General features: G+C 37.1%; 1 protein-coding gene across 1 annotated transcript in view; it reads right to left on the reverse strand.

Moving 5' to 3' along the window:
* Window positions 1-1,381: 1,381 nt before the first annotated feature.
* METTL25 (methyltransferase like 25) overlaps window positions 1,382-25,000 on the reverse strand; it is a 66,968-nt gene continuing 43,349 nt past the window's right edge. The window contains exons 7-12 of the mRNA XM_050915113.1: window positions 23,311-23,340; window positions 22,114-22,187; window positions 18,923-19,016; window positions 3,920-3,994; window positions 3,229-3,300; window positions 1,382-1,654 (exon numbers count right to left, since the gene is read on the reverse strand). Of these exons, the coding sequence (XP_050771070.1) occupies window positions 1,556-1,654; window positions 3,229-3,300; window positions 3,920-3,994; window positions 18,923-19,016; window positions 22,114-22,187; window positions 23,311-23,340 (444 nt within the window). The 3' untranslated portion in view covers window positions 1,382-1,555. The remainder of the gene's footprint in view (window positions 1,655-3,228; window positions 3,301-3,919; window positions 3,995-18,922; window positions 19,017-22,113; window positions 22,188-23,310; window positions 23,341-25,000) is intronic.

Here is a 25,000-nt window from a genome sequence, read left to right on the forward strand (position 1 = left end):
AGCACTCCCTATATAACAAAAAGCGGCATATATGGAAGGGCTCATTTTCTTTTCTTAGCTCTACTCCAAAGATGCTGTGAGCACCTGCAACTTCTGTTAATTTCCTTGGGTATTGCAGGTGTTCAGCAGCTCTAAGGATTGAACGTACTGGGACCAAACAAATGTGAGAAGCTCATACTGGATCCATGGAGGTAATAAGGACTGAGAGTCCTAAAATAGACAGCAGTGAACTTACATCACCAAAAAAAAGTATTTCTTCCATGTGAACACATCAAGAAAGATGTGACTTGTTAGAAAAATACCTTACTTCTCTTTTCTTAATGGCCATGTTCACAAGCTCTCATTATATTTTGCAGACTGAAACAGAATAAGATTTGTTCCTACTCACATCTGAATCTCAGTCTGATTCCCATGACTATTACTGTCACTACACAATTAATACAAAAATATTTTCTGTTATTCTCATCTTCTGCCCACTGAAGCTGCATTCTCCCCTTTTCTTCTTTAATGCTGTATTTTATTATTTATTTGTTGTCCTTTTTTCTGTGCACTGGTAGTTAACTATATTTTATATATGCTGGAAAATTCTAATAAAAGCACTAGGACTTAGAATAGAAACTTTTCTCTTTTTTAATTGATGGAAAATCTGCAAGTTTAATTAGGCAACCCATTGACATAAATGCATCAACAAATAAATTTCCCACTCATGAATGCAGTACAGCCAACAAGAAACTGTCTAGCAAGTTTCAATTCACTTGGGTAGCAAAGTATTTATACCCAACACATTTGGGCCAGATAATAGCTTTCTGATACAACCCAAGGATTACAAAGCGAACCCCAGTAGGGCAGCTGATTCTTAAGCACTGGGAAATCTCCCACTGGATTAGAGCCCACATATTTTTTTCTTTCACAGTGACAGGCGAACAAGTGCATGCCAGGAACATGCCTGAAGGAAGTAGGGGTTAATACAAAACTGCTCTTTGCAGGTAGTTACTGTATCTAGTCTCTTCTAGGTTGCTCTATAAATAAGCTGGGCCTGATGACCTGGAGAACAGGGAAGTACGAAAATCCTATTTAGTCTACGAACCTCTTGTTTACAGTGCAGGTTATTTTTCTGTTTATACTATGCACCATCTGAATCCAGAAAAGACAAAGGTGAGGCTAGTCTGAGACTGCTGATGCCAGCCACTGGTAAAAATTAAGAAGGTACGATCTTGTGATTAGAAATATCAAGAGAAGGGGTATTGGCACATAGTATAATGCCTTAAAAAGAAGAAACATAAAAATTATTTTAAAATAATAATCACATAATACAGGTCATAACTTTTATAATAAAGCCAGATGTTCAACGTTGTTTAATAACTGACATAAGGAAGCAATGGTATTTATAGAGGAGATATTTATTTCTCATGATTCAAAGAGGCATTGCACTTCTTACTTTTGCAGCGGAGAAGCAAGCAGCGTACTTGAGGAATCAATCAAAAATAACAGAATAAAAGTGAGGAAACAGCAGTATCAGTTCAGAGTTTTCAACCTATCTGCAATTTGCTTCCACTTAAACACATGACTGTTTCTTCAGAGCAATAACTGCATAGCATCTGGGGGATTTCACGGGATCAAATAACTTCACAAGTCCAGACCAGGCAATGTTGTCCTGTAAAATGATATAGGATTGAAGTACATAAAATGTGTTTGACTTAGAAGCTAAGATATGGTAATAGGTCCACATTTTGACATACAAAATTGAAAAAAAACCAACCTATCCTTAATGCAAAGCAGGAAAAACACTTACCTAACAAGAAAACCACAGAAAGTTTGTTGTGAAAAAAAGGACACCCAGAACAGGATGTATTTTGAAGTCATTAAATTATTTCTAGCCCTATCAAATGATAGCTTACCACCCTCTTCATCAATAAAGCTTTTTTTTGGTTGAACTAGAGCAAAGAAATTAAGGATGAAGTCCTACTCATTTTATGTGGTACATTCTACTACTGAAGCTAATTAACTGACTTTTCAAATGAATCAGGCCAGCTGGATCTGGTCTTCATGTTGCATATGGCTTTTATCATTTCTATTTTTTCTTCCTAAACACATTTTGTGAATCAACCAGTACAAGATTAAATCAATGCATATATTACATTTAGAGAAGGTAAATTAGTGCTAAATGCAGCAAGTCTGATCTCCTGTCTTGGAAATCATACAGATCTCTATGTGATTTATAACTGGTTGGCATTTAGGAAAATACATCATTATTTAAATATTTCAAATTGCCTGTCTGTAAAAATACCAGTTAGAACAAAAGCATGCATTTACTACAACTCAGTTGTTCCAAGTGCACTGTGGCAGAGAATAAAGTGAATTTTTACTTATGATAAAATGGAGCTGTTAAAATGAAAGGTTTATGGTGGAAAAACAGAGCTATTCACATGAATGGGTTTAAACTTTATTTTAAAATTTTATTTTGACTGTGGCCCAGAGCAGAAGCTGGAAGATGCTACCATTTCCTCCTAGCAAATTAGTATTTGTCTGAAAAATGTTTACTGGTGCAGAGAAAGTATGACTGCTGCTTCTGAGTTAATCAGGCCAAGCTCAAAATTAGTGTTAGAAGAAACACTGTAATATAAATCATTATGGAGTAAATGTAGTAGCATTTGCTTATTATAGGCCAGGTCTATACTTGTAAAATATATCCAGGCTGTATGTTACTCAAATGTACCTCTGTTGACCCATACAGTTGGAAAAAGTGCACCTTCTCTCATCATTCATCTTAATTAAGAAACGATAAAAGGAAATCGTAAACATTTTGGACCTAATTCAAAATTTCTTGAATTATATGTTCCAAAACATATTCATTGGAAGCTCTAGCATGTACAGCACAATGTTTGTTTAGCATTTCCAATATTCTTTTTAATTATTAAATATCTCAATATGTTGTATAAAATGAGATTTCTTGCATATTTAATTAATTTATTTTTTACTGGCTATTGACTAGTAATTACCACACAATTAAAAGAACATAAACTTTACTGTTGCTGCTTTGCTGAAAATAAAAACATCTGCTGGGCATATGTTTATACTAAATGGAATGAATGCTTATACTTTTGCAAATAAGATGAGAATAATAATTCTGCAACAGAGACTTTTGGTCTGCACAGTAATAAATTGGCTGAAATAGTCTCATTTCACTGATGTAGCCTTTAGGTATCATAAAATATAATGCAAAAATACCTGCTCCTTCAGGTAGCAAAGACGATCCAGAAGTATCAAAACTTCTACGCAGGGAGCCAGAACAACCTTCAACTGAAAGAAAGATTAGATACTATAATGATTTTGGGAAAGAGAGACAATACACTTCCAAATGGCTACACTTCCACAGAACAATTCCAGGAAGGTCAATCATTTTCTAGCGGTTCTGTTGGACAAATGTCACCTTGCCAATTTTCCCTGTGGGATGGACATCTTCAAAACAGATTATATTAAAGATCAAAAATACATGGAATGCCATAAAGCCAGGAAACTATGTTATTTAGTTGGTTTCGAGACATTGTCCAACAAGAAAATGATATTATATGAAGCAGAACAATTTTAAAGAGGGAAATAATGAATTTTAATAAAAAGAATTTTTATGAAATAACTGCATGGAGACCAGTCTAGGTTTAAAAGGAGACTGACATTTCATTTTCCAGGGTAATAGTCCCTCTTGAAAAAGAATCTTCCATGTGTTCGCTTTATTATTTTACTGACACCTAATATAGTTTTGGAATAGGATATGCTCCAAAGTTTAGAAGGGGGAGCTGCTTTGTTTTTGAGATTGCATACCACAGCGTAAGACAGTCCACCTCCACATAAAACTTAACAGGGCTTTGTTCTAGACTAGCACATATATACAAGGTAATAGTATTAATCCTATAACTTTTACCATATTAAATGCTTCAAGCTCATTCATTCTGTGCTTGTATTTTTCATAGTAATCCATTATACAGCTGTCTGGGAGCTGCAAGGGATTAAAAAAAAAAAAAGATATCAGAGTTATTCTAGTTACTTTTTCAAGAGAACTTTAAAATGAAATATTTTTTTCCTAATTGCAAGTCACACTACAAAATGAAATCCGTGTTTTGTTTTTGAAATTAGCACTTTCCTAAGGTTTATAATAATTTTCCAATAGCAGTTTCTCAGTTCTCATTTACAATAACTGTTCTTCAGACAGCATTTTGCACTGACATGAAATACTGAGATACATTCATTATTCAGAAAGCTCTAGCCATTCTTAAATGAGTATTACACAGTAAAGTGGACATAACATTCTCATTTCCTTTCCCATATATCTTAGCCCCTCCTCAACCCCGTCCCCAAGAGATTTATTTAAATAGCTGAGGAGTGGATTCTGGTGTGAGAGTAACAAGCTTCAGTCAAGACTCCTGGATGGTATTTCACATTACAAAACCTACTATCAGGTTCTGGAAATAATACTTTGTTTCTCTGTGCCTCAAGTTACCCATCTTTAAAATATAACTTTCTCTATTTACTTTGAACTATTACATGTTCCCCTCTTCCTTTCCCAATCACCTGATGCAACATTGCCAGCACTGCCACTATGACTGTAAATGCTGCGATTTGGGGCTGAATTTGATACAAAGGCAGCTCAAGAACTTGACTAAGCCAAATACCCCTTCCCTATTCAGCCCTTAGTGGCCAGTGCACCACAGCAGGTAGCTAGAGCTATGACCATAACTGCTCTTCACAAAGCATGTTCTCTATAGGGCAGCCAGACCACAACATTTTCCAGTTTTTAAAGGTCACGATGTCTCTACTCTTCTGCTGTCCACAGTCCTGGACGCTAAACAAGACAGTTGAGCTGGCCACTTAAGGAACCTGTCAGAGGAGTGGGAAGTAGGTTTGCAATGTTATTGGTGATGGAGGCTGCTGGAAAGAGCAGAGCTGAAAGAGCCTGATGGCTCTTCAGTATTGGGAGTTTGCAGTATGGCTACTCTGTTGTGGCTATGGAAAGAGCTAGTCTACAACTTAGCAGAAAAGTAACGGTACTGACAGATGTGTAGATGTGGCACTTAGGGACATGGTTTAGTGGTGGACTTGGCAGTGTTAGGTTTATGGTTGGACCCGATGATCTTAAAAGTCTTTTCCAACCTAAATCATGCTATGATTCTATGACAAAAGACTAGGAAAGCCGAAGTGTTTAATACATTTTTGCGCACTTTTATTAGAAGAGTCATCTGAGAGGATGTGGCTGATCCAGTCGCAAAGAACTAAAATCTCAGCCTAAAATAGGGAAACAAACTAGAGAACATTTCCACAAATTATGTTTTCAAATCAGGTATGTATTATGTACTTCATCCTAGGACAGCCAAGAAGGGAATGAAGTGACCTCAGAACTATTACTCATTGTCACTGAGAAGTTCTCAAAGATGGTATGTCAGACAGCTAGTAGATGTACGTCTTTTATTATAGAGCAATCAGTTCAAATTCAATGCACTGAAACAAATGGAACAAATAAAGAATTTAAAAACACTGAAAGATAAGCAGATGAGTAATAGTCAACATGAATTTGTCAAGAACAAATCACAAGTCAGTCTACTTTGCTTGTAAGGAGGGTGAAAGGATTCAGGACAGTGAAAAACAACTGGTTGTCATATATTTTGGTTTCAGCAAGATTTTTGACACCATTTCACATAACAATTTCATAAGCAAATTTAAGAAACAAGGTTTAGATTAAAGTATTATAAAGCGAGTGAAAACTGTTTGAATGACCATAACCAGAGAGTAGTTATTAATGAGTCTTTGAACAACTGAAAAGACCTGCTGACTGGAGGTCCATTTACAAAATGCAATGTTTTCATTAAGAACTCAGACACAGAACAGAAACCACATTAACTAAGTCTGCAAATGTGCAACAGGAAGGCATTGCTAGAACTTAAAATAATTTTCAGAAATTGGAGCATTGCTTAGAAAAGAAGTTTGAAATGCTGTACAGAAAAGCAGAAGGGACTACACTCAGGCAGAAATAAGCAGCTGTTCAGGATGGGGAACACCAAGTGACAGTCTGGGAGATATAGCAGATCACAAGCTGAGCGAGAGTCACAGTTGTGCTACTGCAAAAAAAAGCAATCACCATTCTGCGACATGTATGGGAGAGCTGCCTGCAAAGCGCAGGAAGTAATCCTTCAGCTCTGCTTGGCAGGGGCAAAGCTCTAGCTGGAATACTGCATCCATTTTGGGGCATCAGATTTCAAAGAAAGAAATGAACTGTCTGAAAAAGCCCTGAGAGAGAAAAGAAATCAGAGATCTAGAAAACATGACCTATGAAGAAAGACTGAGAGAACTGGAACTGATCAGGCTAAATTAGAGAAAATTGAGAGTGGGCATAATTACAGTTTTTACAAGGCTATCAACAAGAAGCAGGGAACAGTTTGTTCATTGTGTCTCCGGATAAGAACTAATGGCCTTGCATTGCAGGAAAAAAACCCTCAGCCAAAATCTTGAAGAAACTTTCTCTCTTTGAGGTTAATTAAGGACTGGGGAGGTTGTCAGTCTCCATCACAGGAAGCTTTAAGAAGATTTGACAAATATTTTTCAGGAATGACGCAAAATTCTAACTCTGCCTCAAAACAAGGGGATGGGTTAGAAAAACTTTTGTAGTCTTTCAGTCGTATTTTTTTAATTTAGAAAATACTTTTTCCCAACTACAGAGGCAAGGTTGAGTAGCTGATCTGGCAGTACTAATGTGGACTAACAGGACTTTTTTGGTCTTGTTGCTATTTTGTTTTCAGCAAAGCTGTGCAAATATCTGAGGGTTTTTTTTTCTCTTCCCCTCTAAAGAGTTAAACCAACTAAAATATATCAGTCAGGAGATAAACAAAATAGTTTATTTAACCTCTGCCCTATAAGCTTTTCATTTCAACTGAGAATTAAAAGGGGTTTAGTATAATGGATTTTTGAAATTACAGGCTATTTGGAATTAAAATACAAAGATCTGTATTTGTAAAAATGCAATCATGAAACCTTTCTGCTTTCGCTTCCTTTATGTTCTCCATTTTTCAACATGAAGCATTCAAATTAAAAGAAAACAAGCTGTGAAATGTTTAGCAAATAAAAAGCCAGCTCAAAAATGTCTCCTGGATGTTGCCATACTCGAGTACTGAGCCTAAATGCTTTTCCACTCCCTCCTTGCTTACTACACATTCCGACTGAATGCATCCTGCTGTCATGGATAGATTAAGTACTATTCCAAACCGTGCCTCAGTTAAAAGTTTGGTGAGTGAACCAATTCAACACAACAGCCCAGCTGGAAAAGAGAGAAAGTGTCCACCAAAAAGCATTGATAGAAAAGGGCATGAAAAGGGTAACTGGTAGCTAGCTATGTGCTCAATTTATTGGAAGACTAAAACCCAGGTAACACTGGCTTTGTCTGAAACTGCAACAGCTTGCCACCTGGCTTCAGTTCTTAAAAGGTACCCAACACAATCTTCAGCTATCCTTCCAAGGTGAAGCAAGAGTAAATTATTGTTTGCATTTTCAGGAGCAGAATTGTACTTACACATGCAAAGCAAGCCCCATTTAGCCCCTGGAGTTGTCCATGCAACTGTTCTCTATGCAGGGTTGCCACACATTGTGTATCCAAAAAAAATTCTTTAAATACATGCACTGAACTTTTTTCTTACATTATGATGTTGATACTATGAACTTATGGCCTGAGTGAAAATGCATGAAAAAACCCAAATACATATGCACTTGTCCTAATAATGATTCTGCACTCAAAGATCTAGCTTATGCTACTGATATTCAAGTAACCTTCAAGACATACAGAGAGGTTTTGGGCAGCATTTCTTTGCTGATTTAGCTACAATGTCTCCCGGTCTTTATCAGGTTGTGAAAAAAGCACCTCGTCTCTTTGCACTGTGATGGTGGTGCATCCTTTCTTTTAAACTAATTTCTTTGTGGATTGGTGTGGTTGCTCAAATAGCTGAAACACACGAGGAACTAGAGGGCAGCAAGGTCTCCACTGACCTAGTTATAACTATACCATATGCTGGAGGTGGAACTAAAACTATATCATAGGCCAGACTCATCTGTTGTGAACACTAGGAGACTGTCAACAGAGCCCTGCGAGCATGTGAGATACCACACGCCTGAGCACACCCAAGTTAGACTGCAATCCCACAAACATGCTGATTGAGCATGGGCTGAAAAGAAAACATTCACCCACAAGGTGTGTGACAATTAGTGATACCACATTTAACATTTCTCCAGAGAGTATTTTTTCAGAGCCGTGTCTTTCCCTAGACTAAGAGTATTTTGACTGAATAAGAGTCTCTTTTACTGTCCAATGCTGCACATGCCCTACAGAGGAGAGACAGACGCTAAGGATGCTGTTTCACAGTCTGTTTAAACAGATGTAATTCCTCTTTGCTGCCTCAAAGGGACTGCTTTCCCCTGCACTGACTGCACATTTCCATGTTTCCTCTCTCTTCTTGTACCAGCATTATCATGAACACTAGCAAGCGTACAAGAAAGCAGTAAGGCAACCCTTTTAGCAGAGCAGTGTCTTAGATCGGTTCAAAACACTTGGGAGACCAGCATACAGCAATTTTTTACAATTTTCCCATGACTAAGGTAGTTAAAAATAATGTAATGTAATGTAATATAGTGTAATACAGTGTAAAATAGATAACAAAATTACTGAGAAACTTAAGTTTATTTAGAACTTTGTTTAAAATGCATTTCAAATGAATGCAATCTATATTATTTATAATTACACCTAATTGAAATAAAAGTCACATCTCTTAAGATTCCTTGTCAGACTAAAATGTTATGCTACCGTAATTGGGATAGTATTTTGTCTGTTTGAAAAACAGCATTATTGCTGTAATTATACTTGAAAACAGCATTATGCACATATACTTTATAGGCTGTAATACAAGCGTTACCTGAGCCTTCATTCAGTATTTCCCTAACAAACAAATGAACCAGGAAATTTTTGAGCTAAAAGTCCCTCTGTCCAAGAAAACAGTTGAGAAAGTCAACTCTTCAACAATTGTAAAATGCAATAAGTGTGTAAATTAATTTACTGCCTTCATTTTTGACTGTTTAAACTCAGTTAATTGCCATGTTAGAATTCATGGGAAAGTGGAGAGTATTGTTTTGGCTTTGGCTCCGTGTTTGCCCGATGGCTGTACATAATAAAAAGCATCAAAATTAGAAATAATCTTAGCAAAGACCAACGAGTTTGAGGTATTCACTGTCATTTAAATATATCAACACTGAATTTGGTGTGGGGTAGACATTAAGATTATAAGGAATCTCAGGTTAAAAGTCCCTCTCTTTCCCAATTTCCGCAAAAATTCTCCTTTTTAGTTTCCAGTATAGTTGCATATATTCAGGTTAGTTCATGTCTTAATGTATCATACAGTTCCACTACTGACAGTTGCCCAGTCTTAAGTATGTGGTTTTTCAACACTTTTTAAAACAACAGTAAAATTAAGCCACACAATAAGATTCTTCCTCTTACTTCCCTTCATTTGCAAACTGCATTTTATGATATTCCACTAGTCATTGCTGAGGAGATATTACAAGTCAAGGGACACTCTATGGTAAGCTAAGAGAAGCACATCTCCATTTACCCAATGTCCTCTTCTCTGCCTTATTGAAATAAGTCGTTGTAAAGAATTGTCCTGTATGAAACACTGACCAAAATGATGACTGCATTTTTTCTCATTCAGCACATTGATCATTGGTTCACATCATATCAGTATTCAAATTTTCAGGCAAGCGTGGAAACAGGAGGCACTATGTGATCTACAGAAGCTCAGAAAGACCCAGTGCAGATCCCAGAGGACACATGGCACAATCTTATTGCGTTACCAGTTACAAGATGTATCTTTTTCCGTATCACCCTGGGATGACTTCCTATAAGCGCTGGAGTTTGGGAGGATTAAAGTGGTGAGTGTTGTAACATATTAAATCCAAGTGGGCATTTTATTAACTTCATAACAGAACACAGTGCAATGATGTTTCTAAAAGACACTGACAAATGCCAAAGAAGGGGGGAAGGTGCTCTTAAATGTTTTGTCATAGCAAAAGAGCCAGTCACACTCTTTTCACAGTAGCAACAGTGTTGTCTACCTTAATAATATTTCACTTCCAAGAAAGTAGCTTCTTTCAATGCAATTTAGCTGACAGAAATGGGGGGGGGGGGCGGGAAAGAGAGACCATCACAGAACCCACCAAGTTCTCAGAAAACATTCTGGTGGCACTTAGCATTCTTCCAAGAAATCTATTTGAGAACAAAATCGGTTTAGCCCACTGGTATCTCAAATAGCACACCACACTAAAACTTATATTATGAATTTGCCAGTAGTAATTCTCTAGTTAAGACTCAATTTTCAGAAACTGAGAAACATTACAGATCAGAAATTAATAACGTATTAAGCCATTTGAATTTAGGAAGTAAAAGAAATCCATTTGGTTAAAGAGTTCATATTGGTGCTGAATTTAAGCTTAGAAATTCTTCACTCAACTAATCCTTTGGGACAGGTTTAGAGAATGCCATGCTCCCTTGGTCAAAATCTTGTAAGGTCAGTAAATCAGAAATTCATATGAAAAACTACTTTTGCCTGCAGAAATTTAAACACATCATCTGTATTAAAGGTGGAAGAAGTAAAGATCAGTCTATTACTTTAGAATGTTCTCACATGGCCGTGGAAACTTTATTAAGCATTTTCTAGGAAGGATGGAACTGCGCAAACACTTCGTTTTAAAAAAGTGCAGCTTTCTAAATCCTGCAATGCAACTTATCCTGACAAGCTCCATAAGGACAGAGGCTTTTTATCTTGTCCCAGGCTCACCTGCTCATTTAATTACAACACTGCTTGTCAATGATGTGTACAGAGCACAGTGTCTCTTAATTATAGGGTTTAAAATTATGAAAAAACACGCGAAACATTCTGTTCAACATATTTTGACATAGTTGTGTTCAATGAATCAGAAGAACATTAGAACATCTGAAGCACAGCTGGTGTAGGACCAAACTAGGAAATATATGTGATAAATTGCAAATGGTATTGTACGAGAAGCACAATAGTGGAAATGGGAAGTAACATCCTCAAAGCCTACTCACCATTACATGAGCAGAACGTGATTAGGGACTAAAACCAGGACAGCTCATGACACAGATTGGACTGAGAGCCAACATGAGGGGGACAGGGCTTCCACTTGCATGTTCCTCAGAGGGACTACAAAGTTTGTAAAGCTTGTCAGATGGCTCCTGGTTTGGTCTGGAAAGGGGGAAAATACTGTCTTAGGGATGGATCCCAAGAAACTCAAGAGGTGTTTCCAAACATTTTCCCAGCCACTGACTGTGAAGTTATCTGCAATGTACATTTACCACTGCCTTTTCACAAAGCATTTGTGGAATCAGGACATCTGAGTCTCTTAGCAGGAGTCTTTGAAAGTCCCATCTTTAAGTTCTTGGCTTTGCAGTGCTTTAACTAAAGTGTTTCCATCTAATACTATGGGTATCTGAACAAAGCAAATTGGAACTATTTTTATATTAGTTTTAAAAAGAGCACTATTATCATATAAATAAATGCAAGCAAGCACAGCATAATTTATGTCTGCTGAAAATGTATTCAGGACTGAGCCCAATATATTAAATATACATTTAGCTAACATGAATAACTGCCTCATCTTAAAATAAGAGAAGACATCTCCTTAATCCATGTTCACTGTGCCATCTGAGCAATTATAAAAAGGAAATATATATTAAAACTGCAGTTCTAAACCAGCGATAAATCAGAGACCTGTAATACAACCATATTTATGCTCCAAGTGTAAAACCAGTTCTTTTTAAAATTAACATATCCTTATTTTATTTTTTAAAAAAATCAACAGAATCAGTTACTTCATTGTTATCTTAAAAAACTCACACCTTTGACTTTATTTTTTACTTTATAGTTATAGCACTGAGAGATCACTCAGCTCAGCTACTTAGTTTTCAGGCTTTACATGTATGCTAATGCTATTGGTAGGCGTTTGCATCATCAAAATGAAAGCAAAAAGTCACATATGCATGCTCTTGTGTTTTCCTAAAAAGTATCATCACATTGAAAAAATCACTCCTGCTATATGAAACATATATCAACTACTCACACTAACTATATAAAAAGTGTTCAAAGACATAAGAAAAAAAAAATTATCTGACAAAAAAAACCAATTAGTGAAAAAAAAAATTATATTTTCACACAAATTCTGATTTCAGTATTATCTACCAGCTTTACCACTCAAAATTAAATAGTTTGGAGTTTGCAAAAACACAACATCAATGTAGCAAAGGGAAGTAATTTAGGAATTCCAGTAAAGTAAGCCCTATGAATATCAGATATCTCTGGATTTATTTAATTATATTAAAAATGCAAGCATAATTAATATAGGAAAAGGATTACTTTATAAATGAATGATATGTAATATTTTCAGAGATTCTTATAAAAATAAGACAAAATTATATAAAATTAATTATCAATTATAAATAAACATAAAAGTTTTGGTTATTGTAGAGAAAGAAAGCACTAACATGCTTATTTAATTAAATATACTTCTAAATACATAACCTTTGCAGAATATACAGGATGATGTGACTTATATCTAAATTTAGCTACATAGCTACATCAAGGCTTTGAAATATTTTGAGTCTAACATTGATAACATAATATATCAAATATCAAAGTTGTTTAAATTACTTAAGATGATAAATGAGCTTTTTAGAGGACATGAGTTTCTCTTACTGTGTTATTAATGTAAATGCTACTGTGATGGGTACAACACCTCACAGAAGGGTCTCGTGCCCTTTACTGACCCGCCGGTTGAGACCTGACAGCTGTACATCTTTTTGGGATGCTCTACCTGAAGCACAGGATCAGAAAAAGATGAATGGGCAGCAGCTGTTTTTAAGAAGTCTGGACAGGGTTAGAGCAAATGGGGACGGTGGAAACTGAGCATTAACCATCTGTTTATTGTTGCAGATCTCATCTCAGGTTGTTAGATGGGGCACTAGCCAAATAAATGCTTTTTTCAGGGGAAGAGCCCCAGCAACTTCCAGTTATGTGCAGACACTAGACTGTTCAAAACTGAAATACACCAGTCATGGAGACTTGGAAGCTCGGTTAAACAAAACCAAGTATATCTGCAACAATACACTCACTGACAGGCACATAAACTTCTCTTTATGTGTGAAAGCTTAAGATGACCCTACCTCTGAAATTGCTATTGAATCTCCACAGCATATGTCTACATCTGAAAGGGTTAAGTGATTTGTGAAGTATTTTGACTAAGACAAAGTAACTACCTTATATGCTATTAGCCCATAGCAGTAACTATAGTGTGAATACAGCAGAAGATGAAATCGAAGTGACTAATAGCTTTTCTTTGCGGATGTGTCAGGAGTGCTTCCAGCCCTGTATATCTTCCTGTAATCGGATGTGGCATTAAATAGCATTCTCTCCTTATTCCCAGACTGCACTTTACATGAATCCTGGCCAGCTTCTCTTTGTTAATGTATTGAGTTTGCGTGGCAAGATTTTGGTAGCGGGGGGGCTACAGGGATGCCTTCTGTGAGAAGATGCTAGAAGCTTCCCCTATGTCCAATAGAGCCAATGCCAGCCGGCTCCAAGATGGACCTGCCGCTAGCCAAGGCCAAGCAATCAGCGATGGTGGTAGCACCTCTGGGATAACATATTTAAGAAGGGCAAGAAAAACCTGCACAATGGAAACTGCAGCTGGAGAGAGGAATGAGAAAATGTGAGAGCAACAACTCTGCAGACACCAAGGTCAGTGAAGAAGGAGGGGGAGGAGGTGCTTCAGGCGCCGGGGCAGAGATTCCCCTGCAGCCCGTGGTGAAGACCATGGTGAGGCAGGCTGTCCCCCTGCAGCCCATGGAGGTGAACAGTGGAGCAGATATCCACCTGCAGCCTGTGGAGGAGCCCACGCCAGAGCAGGTGGATGCCCGAAGGAGGCTGTGGCCCAGTGGGAAACCCACGCTGGAGCAGGCTCCTGGCAGGGCCTGTGGCTGCATGGAGAGAGGAGCCCACGCTGGAGCAGGTTTGCTGGCAGGACTTGTGACCCCGTGGGGGACCCACGCTGGAGCAGCTCGTGAAGAACTGCAGCCCGTGGGAAGGCCTCACATTGGAGAAGTTCATGGAGGACTGTCTCCTGTGGGAGGGACCCCACGCTGGAGCAGGGGAAGAGTGTGAGTCCTCCTCCCCCTGAGGAGGAAGGAGCAGCAGAGACCTGGGATGAACTGACCACAACCCCCATTCCCCGTCCCCCTGCGCTGCTCGGGGGGAGGAGGTAGAGAAAATCAGGAGTAAAGTTAAGCCCAGGAAGAAGGGAGGGGTGGGGGGAAGCTGTTTTTAAGATTTGGTTTTATTTCTCATTATCCTACTCTGATTTGACTGGCAATAAATTAAATTAATTTTTTTCCCCAAGCTGAGTCTGTTTTGCCCGTGACGGTAATTGGTGAGTGATCTCCCTGTCCTTATCTCGACCCACGAGCCTTTCTTTGTATTTTCTCTCCTCTGTCCAGCTGAGGAGGGGAGTGATAGAGTGGCTTTGGTGGGCACCTGGCATCCAGCCAGGGTCAACCCACCACAGTTAAACAGCTCCACCGGCTGAGGCACTCACTTACTAGCAGAAATGGATCCTAGCTCGGTCATAGATCACAAAGTCTGCCAGACACACATCCACGTCTTAGCCTTGTAAGCACTTTCTCCCTTTAATCACCTTAAAGCCAGGCCCTATGAAAGATCTTTTGCTAAGCTACCCCAATAACTACAGGACACCAGGCAATTTAAGAAAGTTTTGGGTTTTTTCCTTCAAAGACTAGAAATACATAAATACTTATACAAAGACTTTTTGCTGTGGCAACGCCATTTGTAGCACTTATTGTCTTAAGGAGCAATCAAATGTATTAATAAAGAGGCTTTGTTTTAAATCCATCTGCAAGGCGGCTACAAACAGAGCTGAAACATGTTCTGCTGAAGAGGAAGGAGTGATTGCTCTTGCTGTTTGAAAGAGGCAAGGCTAACAAGTGTAAGAGTGGCCAGCTCCTCTAGGAGAAAGAACAGGGATGAATGCTTCATTCTCTTAAGTGAGAGTCCCACATTCATGTTAAATTAAGTTAAACAGTGAATAAAAGGGAAAAGAAATCTTCTGATAGGAAGAATTTCTCCCATATCTATGCGACACCGAATGCTCTGCCCATACAATGTGGAGTGTATAGGAACAGAGTGAGCTATGACAAAGAAAACAACCAGGAATAAAATATTGCTTTGGTGTGTATCCAGACCAATTACTGCAGCCCTGTGCAGAGATCCATGGCCCACAAAGCAATTCCATTAGTTCTGAAGCTAGAAGCAATATAACCATACCTGTGAAGCATCAAGCTCACACTGAAAGACCTCTTTCTGCCTTCACAAAATGAGAATGTTTTGTCAGACATTCAGTAGTCATGGTGTATGTCTCAGTTTTACTGAGGTGGAGAGATGTGTAAAAGGAATGATCCTGTACCAAAAGGCAGAAAAAAATAGTTCATTTGCATCTCAGTGTTTAATCTGGACTTGACAGGTTCTTCCACATTGAAAAGAAACACAATGGAGGAAATTATTTTCGCTAAGGTAATAGGAAACTTCAGTCCCTGAACAGTAGCTTGTAACAATGAATGGCCCTAGGTGATTGATAAATGCTAATTTTTTTGTAGAAAAACTATTTTACTATTTTGTCTCACTCTAACTCACTTCTGATTGACAATCTTTTCACAAAGGGTCTTACTCAAATAAGTAAAGATCTTCACATCTATTTCACAAATGAAAGAGGCAGAGGGGCTTGTTCACATGAAGAATTGGCAGGATCAAAGAACTTATCTTTACTGAAAAACTTACAGCAAAAATTAACTTATTCTTTGGATATTTATACCTGATAAGAGTCTTCATCAGTTCTAGATTTAGCAAAAGGCATACACGTACATAAATGAGTATCAGGGCAGGTTAGGTGTCTTATGCACTTGCTCTCTTTATCCTGCCTTCACATTTGTCCAGACTGGAAAATGACTGCATTGCACCGGGCTACCCTTTCATTGGGAATGGAGATGTTGGTGTGTACAAAGGAAGCAGCTGTGATGCTCATCATGAACCGCGAGTTTGGAAGGATGTTTATGTCCCACAGTCCAGATTCATCCACAGTGATCAAAAACATCCATGACTTTACCATACATGCCAAGCTACCAAACCCCGGCAGTGACTCCTAAAAACTTAGTGCCGCTGCCCCTCTACTTTTCAATACATTTATTATCATGCAGAGATTAAAGTCCCTTCAATTTTCTGATAAGCATAGTAGAAGACCTGAGACTTGCAGTTTTCTGAATTCTGTTTTTTAAAAATTATTTTTGCACACGTAAAACAGAGACTCATGCAAACTATTTCTTCTCACAGTTCTCTCTTTATATTACACAGTATTACTAAGTTTTAGCTGTTTTTTTTAACATCACCTAAATAAATTTATTCATGAAGACAACAATTGCCTCTTTTTTTGTAAATGACAGGCACATTTTGGACTATTCTAGAAGCATCCTTCATATCTGCTTACTCTCGCCTTATATTCTTCCCAAGGCATCAATTTTTGGCCACTGCCGGAGACAGAGTAGACATTTGGTCTATGCAGTACAGCTGCTCTTTTGTTCATTTTTAAAAACAGAGCTAGAAAACAAATTCTGCATAAATTTCTCTTTGATTTTTGTTGTCTTTGAGAGCAAATGTTTAGGCTTCATCACATTTTTAGCTATGTAAGTATTTTTTTTCTGAAGAGAGGAATTTAACACATTCTCCAATATTGTGTAGATATAGTGCTGACTCCACCATGAAAACTGCAGTGTCAGAACCACTGTTGAGGGAGCAGTAACAACTTTCCTCTCAGTAGTATCAAAATAGCACAGTTTTGTGCTGCTGCAGATTTCAACATAGCTGGGAACTAAAAAATAATATTGTTTAGATCAGCATAAAATTCAGTCTTCAGTATGCAGCCAGCTGTACATAAAAATGAGGAGAAATATAAGAAAAAATGAGCATTTACTTGAATCAGGTCTTTAGCAACCACACAAACACGTGCAGCTTGAAGTAGTGTTGACAGACATCTTTCTCTTAGGGCAACTTGCTTTGTCCAGACCCTTTCTAGCAAAAGGCAGCATGTCTAAAATCAGACATATTGACACAAAGTTTCTATGCTTACTGGTTTTAAAGAAAAGAATGTATAAGTCTCTACGAGCAGAGTTTATTCAATGATTTAGCAAACTGATTATTGCACAAACAATCCACTATTGCTTTTGGGTGATTGTACACAAACTGAGGAAGACACCATTTTAGTAGTTACTTTCAGCTGGGGTAAATGCATGATGTTAGTGCCTATTTACACAGAAAACCAAACAGGTAACTCAATTTGCAAACAGAGTTAAATATAATCCTTTTAAAACACAGTGAACTTCAGGCATAAGTCTTTTTCTTAATGCTGTAAGCGTGATTCCAATGTCATTTGCATTTACTTGTTTATTTGGTTTTGCATTTTTCTCCTAGTTCATGGGTTGATGTGCCTGGCAAATTTTAAGTGATTTGACATTTTGACTACAGATTTTAAGCATTGCTTTACCAAAGACTACTACAACATTTTCCTTAAATATTTTACATACTTGCCAGTCCTACTTTTTTCTTTGATTGGTACTACATTTTTTAATAATCAGTCTAATACTCTCTAGTGTCTCCATTGCACAACTTGTTCTCACAGAGTGGTTGTGAACTTCACACAGTCATATTCCATGCCTAATGCTATGTTGCCATCTGTTGACCAATTTAGCAGTTGTAGTACTAAGACAAGACATTCAAGAACATAAAAAAATCTCTGGAAGATGTTATAAGTTTAAATCTCAATTTTGTATTTAATTCTTTGTCTAGGAAAGTTATTTCAAAATCTTAATGTTTATCTTTAACACTTATTAATTTAAAGAAAAAAAAGTATTGGGCCTTGAGGTCTTCAAAGGCTACCTGAGACCGTCTAAAGGCTAAAATAAATTGGAAGTACTTTGGGAACTAAATTGTAAGAGAAACATACTGCATGGATGGAATTGCCTATCTTGCTATAATGTTACATTTTTCCGTTTCAAAAGGTGTCCAAAGGGATCAAGATAATATTGCTGCAGAAAAAATGAAAATAAAAAGGGATCAAAGTGTTTACTATGTATGTGATTCATTATTCATGGTTTTTTGGATCACTTTCAGTATAAACTTAAGAACAGACAAAAAAGTAACATGTTTGTATAGGATAGTATTTCAGTTAGATTTAAAAGGGTGCAAGAGTTACTTTTATCAGGATGTATCGTATCAGCACAGACAAGAAGTTCTTCATGCCTGCTTCACTCGGCATCTGAAAAGTATACTTACCTCTAAATGACAGCATGTGTAAAATAGAGTATGTATTACGTTTTTTTGCCTCAAAGGAGATTTGTAGGATTAACTTCAGAAATACTGGAAAGGCTTAAAAAAATTCTGATCATGAGCACTGTGTATAAAAAAGGATTGGTTTTATATAAAGTCATTAGAATAAAGTAATTTTAAAACAAAATCTTTTAAAGAATTTATACATGGAAGTCGATGTCCAAAAAACACGAAAAAAATCAACTTTGATATGGTTTTTTTAATACATAAAAGTAAGTATGGATTTGCTCTATTAATATTAATAAAATGAGAATGCTTTATATTTATACAGCAATATACAAACTAAATCAACTCAGTGGCTTAAACATTGCATTGTCGTGCTGACTTCAAGAACTTACATGGATATAAGAATTTCTTGCAGTCTCTATTTAGTGACTCACCTTTGAATCATCCAGTTCCAGCTTTTTCAGAGACTTTCTGACATAATCTATGAAGGAGGATGATTTGGAGAAAGTTTTTCCAACATGTCGATCACTGCAAATACAGCATTGAGATGCAGGCTTTTATACATCCAACAACAGAAATTTACATATTTTTAATTTATTTTTTAATTCAGGAGAAATAAATCAGTTGGACAGCTACTACTGCCAAGTTAGTAACAATTTTCCTTTTTCCCCCTTCTGCTTAAAACAAAACAAGGTAGCTAATACTTGAAGAAATTTCTAGATACAGCAACTATACAATTGTACTATGGTTATAGTACAGTTATTATTTTACCTAAAAATCTGATTTAGTTGAAGGTTTCTTTTAATTTCTCCCCTAATATTTTTATTTCCCTATGTGAATGACAGAATTCTTATTTCTGCTGACAGTTATTTCCTTCTATACTTCTATAATTTACTATAATGCTGCTGTAATTTATTTACCATCAACCACCGGACTGAGCAAATGCCAAGTTGGAGTAAAATTTCACTTTCACTTGTTAATTTGTGTTGTTATCCTCGCAATTTTTATTTCACTAAATGATGCCTGAATGTTCTCCTGTTTACAACTCAATGGCCTGCTTTTGAATCCAGCCAAAACTGTGGGTTGTTTCAGAAAACGTGTTAAAATAATGCATGAAAACTTAAAAAAAACATACAGGAAGACTGAACCCTAACAGGCCACTTACATTTGTTCTCTTCTCTGTGTTTAAAATATCTTGGAGAAACAACACGCAAAGTTTTTGTTAGTCTGAATTCGCTTTCTTGACCATGTCCTAACGTAATTCCTCTTCCAGCTGTGCAGTGTAGGAGTTACATTTTCAACTACAGTAGCTGTTTGTAAGTATTCAATTACTTAAGAGGAAATACATTTCACCCCCACCCCCCCCCCCGTGAAATACTAAATAGAAATATCTTTGTTTAAAACTTTTTCCCCACTTTATTCTTAGTAAAACACCTTTCTCCTTAATTAAGGATCAGGATTAACATCTACTGAGGTCAACAGAAAGACTTCACTCAGTGGTAGTTTTAACACTGTTTCGCTGGCAGGGATCCCCACTCGCTGAAAATCAACAGTGACATTTATTTTTAAAGAAAAAATGAGTTTCTGTAGCCATATTTAATATTCAGATGCACTTAAACATTTGGGCTGATGCAGTCTGAAAATCAGCTAATGACGATGCTGTTATATCGTTCTTTGGAAGACGGGCATCTGTCCTCCTAATCACAAGCTACTGGGGGAAAGATATTGTCTGGGTCTGGCTGGCATGGAGCTAACTTCACAGCAACCCATGTAGTGCTGTATTTTGGATTTGTGACTAAAACAGTGCTGGTAACACACCAATGTTTCTGCTGTTGCCGAACAGTGATTGCACAGCATCAAGGCCTTCTCTGTTTCTCCCTCTGCCCCCCAGGGAGTAGGCTGGGGGTTCACAAGAAGTGTGGGGGCACACAGCCAGGACAGCTGACCCGAATGGACCACAGGGATACTCCACTCCATATAACATCATGCTTAGCAATAAAACTGGGGGAGCGGAATCTTTCCAAGGTAGCCATTGCTTTTATTTCAAAAGTATAATCTTAATTATTTCCTCCAAATTATACTTGCTTTAACAAATTCTCGTGGTTTAACCCCAGCCGGCAACAAAGCACCACGCAGCCGCTCGCTCACTCCTCCCCCCTGCCAGTGGCATTTTGATTTTCCTCCTCTGGGAGGAGAATCGAAAAAAAGAAGTAAAACTTGTGGGTTGAGATAAGAACAGTTTAATAACTAAAGTAAAATAACATATAATACAATAATAACAATAATAATAATAAAATATAATAATAATAATAGTAATGAAAACGAATATAACAAAAAAAGAGAGAGAAATAAAACCCAAGAAAAGACAAGTGATGTACAATGCAATTGCTCACCACCCACTGACCGATGCCCGAGCAGCTATCCTCCCTGTTTATATACTGGGCATGACGTTCTATGGTATGGAATATCCCTTTGGCTAGTTCGGGTCAGCTGTCGCGGCTCTGCTCCCTCCCAGCTTCTTGCACACCTGCTTGCTGGCAGAGCATGGGAAACTGAAAAATCCTTAACTTAAGATAAGCACTACTTAGCAACAACTAAAAACATCAGAGTGTTATCAACATTATTCTCACCCTAAATCAAAAACACAGCACTGTACCAGCTACTAAGAAGAAAATTAACTCTATCCCAGCCGAAACCAGGACACAAATGAAACATATTGTCATCTATCTCACACTTTTTCTTTTCTTTACAATTTAGTAGCCATGATTTTATGTGTGATATTTTACCTAATTTTAAAATAAACAAGCATTTCTTCTTCCAGGAGTTTGACCTTCTGAAGGGTAAGCTGTCTGGCTCTACACTTAGCAAAAGATTTGGGGAAATCTGCATAGCACTTATTTTAGATCAGAAGTATACTTCTGAAGTGAATTTTCTGGTTTTCCCCACCTCTCATGCCTTGGTTCACACTGTGGAATAGGATTAGAGCTCAAAAAATGGGTTATTTTCAAATTACATTAAACTGGAAGGTGTGCTTCTGGATGTGCTCCAAGTGCTAACGGGCATGCATACCACAGAATTAGATAAAATCTAATCCAACTACAACTCCAGAAAAAGAGTATAGTGTAGATGTCAGGTCCTCAGCACCAGCTCTCCAAATCCCATCCTACAAGGGCGCAGTACTTGCCAGTGCAGGCACAGGCAGTAAGTAGCTCTTTACAGCCGTGATGGCCACTGAGCTTTCAGCAGTTTTTCTCAGCACAAATGGAAATGTCTTTTTGTATTCTGCAGTATAAAGCTGTCAGGACCTCTGCATAACAGGGTAGCCCAGGATTGTGTTCACTTTTTAGTGAATTTGCTGTCGGTTCTCTGGTGAAGATATGTTTTACCCGTGTATCCGGTACCAAAGAGGCCCTATTTCAGCTATGGATAAAGGAAGGGCAATACATTTGTGATGTGGATTTAGGATGATCAAACCTATCCTGCATTTTAATACCAATATGTATATACAGTCTGATGAGACTGATTCTTACACCCTGCTGCTTTCTAAGAAATACTTTCTCTACAGAATAGAGGTGGAAGAGAATCAGATCTTTGGTTTGTATTCTGTGAATTCAGAACTTCCTACCTTTTGGTGACACCATAAATTTCTTCTATAATAACCTGAAGAACAGCTCGATAAAACAATGATTCTGTAGGCAGCTGCAAAAAGTTTTACAACAGCAAGGACTTAAAATTGGCACTGAAATTAAGATCAGAGTAACAAAACAAGTATTGGCTTCCTTAACTACTTATTGGCTTCTATTCTTTACAATCAGTCATAACAGGTTTAAGAGGACAATTTACTAATGTTCTTGCATCCAGTTAAAATTACATTTTTGGGTCAGATTCTAACATAACCATGAATGCAAGAAAAAAAAAAGAAACCCAAACTCTGAAGTAAAAGTTCAAAGGTTGGCAGAGGGAAAAAGAACAGAGGAAAAACATACTGCGCATGATCCAAATTCTACTACGCAAAATAAACATAACAATTTACCTAAGCTGTTTTAAAGACAAAAGGAGTAATTCCCTAGCTGAATCATCATACATTGCAGTCTGAACCATGCAGAAAGTACTATGCTCATAAAAACAGAATACACTGAAAACTTCATATATTTGTGTATGAAAGATCTGTTTGCATAAAAATAGTTAATGCTTGCCAATTAAAAATTCACGGCAAAATGCATTTACAGTAAAAGACTACTGGGGTCAGTGGGCTTGCGTATGGAAAGAAGAGGTCTCTCAGCCTTGCCTTTTAAATATTTGCACAGTTGGTGTCCACCATCCCCAAAAAAGTAACTTGCACAACAATAATTCAAAGTATTCACACGGAAAAAATATACAGGGATTAAAAATGAGAATGATGATGTTTCTAACAGGTTCAAGCTTTTGTCATAACAAATTCTATTTTTACATTAGTTGATAAAACACTGGGATAGAGTGATGCAAACTAGGGATATCAGAAGGATGTTTGTACTGAATTTATGTATTAGCTGAAAGATAGCAAAAGAAGTTAGGAAGGGCAGTTTAATGCCTTAAATTTTAAGCTGTGGTTTTTTTCTGGACTCTTAATTGTCAAAAGAAAACAGATTCACTAAGTACAATCACAGCAATAAAAATGCGATTTCATGATGACACATGCTATCTATCAGGATTTGATATAGTGTATGCTAGTATTTTAGATTCCAGAAATGCAGAAGTTCAATAAAAGGTCATGGATTAAGAGCATTCAAACGGGAAAAACACATTTTATCTTAGAATGGCTAAAATAAACAATATTACTTACCATTTGGCCAACTGCAACTCGCTCCAAAGCCTTTAAGAGTGAAGGAATTAAATTGCTGATATGTTTATTCTTTATCAGAACATTTTATAAACACATTGTATAAAAGTCAGAGGAGATGGTATTTTAAAAGATTGATGGTGTGACATAACACGGGCTTGCACACTTTAAAGTGTTAATACCTTTAGGGACTCATAATCAGCTCACTCCTGTTATTTTGGTTTATTTATAGGAGAAGCAATGATAACCAACTGTGTGGAAATAGATGCATGCAGAATTTGTTTGTTTTTCTTAGTATTGCAAAAGAATTTCAGAGGATTACTTTTTGTGGAAGTGCTAAAAAGAAATGCATTTTTCTTGAGTCTGTTCCTACTGAAATACAAATAATTCACTTTGCATATTCAACTATTTTAAAGTAAATATTAGTTCAATGTACAATGTCTTTAAACACTTTTAGTCCCTAGTATTCAGATAAATTGAACTTCCACATGTAAAGTTAAATAAAATAAAAACTTCAGAGGGACTGCAGTTTAAAATGCTGTGCATTATCTTTCACTAGATTCTTCATACCATAAATCCTGATGTAGGTGTGAGAGTACTTGATTTTTATGATCTATAGTGACAAAGAATGACAAATAATTAGAAGCGTGGAATATTTTTCCACAGTTGAAAAGTTACTGTGCCTACAAAAATTTCAACTGAATATTAAAGATAGTAGTAGAAATGAAGATAAATATTCAATAAACTATCGACACTACAACAAATTAGATATAGATAGCAAACCAAAAATGCCTCACCACTTATGGGTCATCGTCACCTTTGGTCCCCAGACTCCACTACAGTCAACAGGACTGCTTGTCTCTGAATCACCCACTTCTCCTTCTCCTAGTTTTAGAACTGATCTTGTATTTCAGACTGTTCTTCAAACACAGTCCAAGTAGTTGCAGTTCCTCCGTTTCACGGCTTTGCCCAACTCTCAGGTTTGACTTTTACTGTATAAGCTATAGCACTCATACGAGCATATATCTGCTGCTGCTTAGAAGACGGATATGGGTTCTAACATGTACTGTAAGGGTCTGAAACTGAAACTCTTGTCCAGAACCTTTGGCCCTTGGCACTTTAACCAATTTGAATGACATGTACTAATGAACATCAGTAATAATGCTGATTGTCATTGCTCAGCAGACTCAGCTTTCCCTAGCCAGCCATTCCCCCTAGGAAGATGGGTGCCTAGCTGCACTGCGCTGTCTCCCTTGTACCTCTGAGAAGGCAAGGAAAATCCTAGTCATGAAAAATGCATAAAGAGAATTACAAACATAACAACAGTAGAAATATCTAGTGACACAGGAGAACTCTGCCTTTCGTGAATGTTTAAACAAAAAAAGTTTTTAACTGCCAAATTTCTGTGGTTTCTGTGAAATCTAAAATAGATATATATGGCACGATCAGTACTGTCTCTTGGGTGTCATTTGCTTACAAACTTTATCTTCCTACCATTGTTGAAAAACAGCCCAAACTTTTCCTTTCCAAAAGAAATGGAATGGGAAAGGAAATAGCTAATGTGTCAGCTAAGGAAGAATTGGCATTGTATGACACTGACAAGAAAAAGAGAAAAGGCAAATCCCTTTTAGAAAGCACTTTTTGTGGTAAGTTTTACAGCAACATCTCTAAAAGGAACAATTTTTTTCTTGTA

The sequence above is a fragment of the Gymnogyps californianus genome, chromosome 1 (genome assembly GCF_018139145.2).
Source record: "Gymnogyps californianus isolate 813 chromosome 1, ASM1813914v2, whole genome shotgun sequence".
Lineage (NCBI taxonomy): Eukaryota > Metazoa > Chordata > Aves > Accipitriformes > Cathartidae > Gymnogyps > Gymnogyps californianus.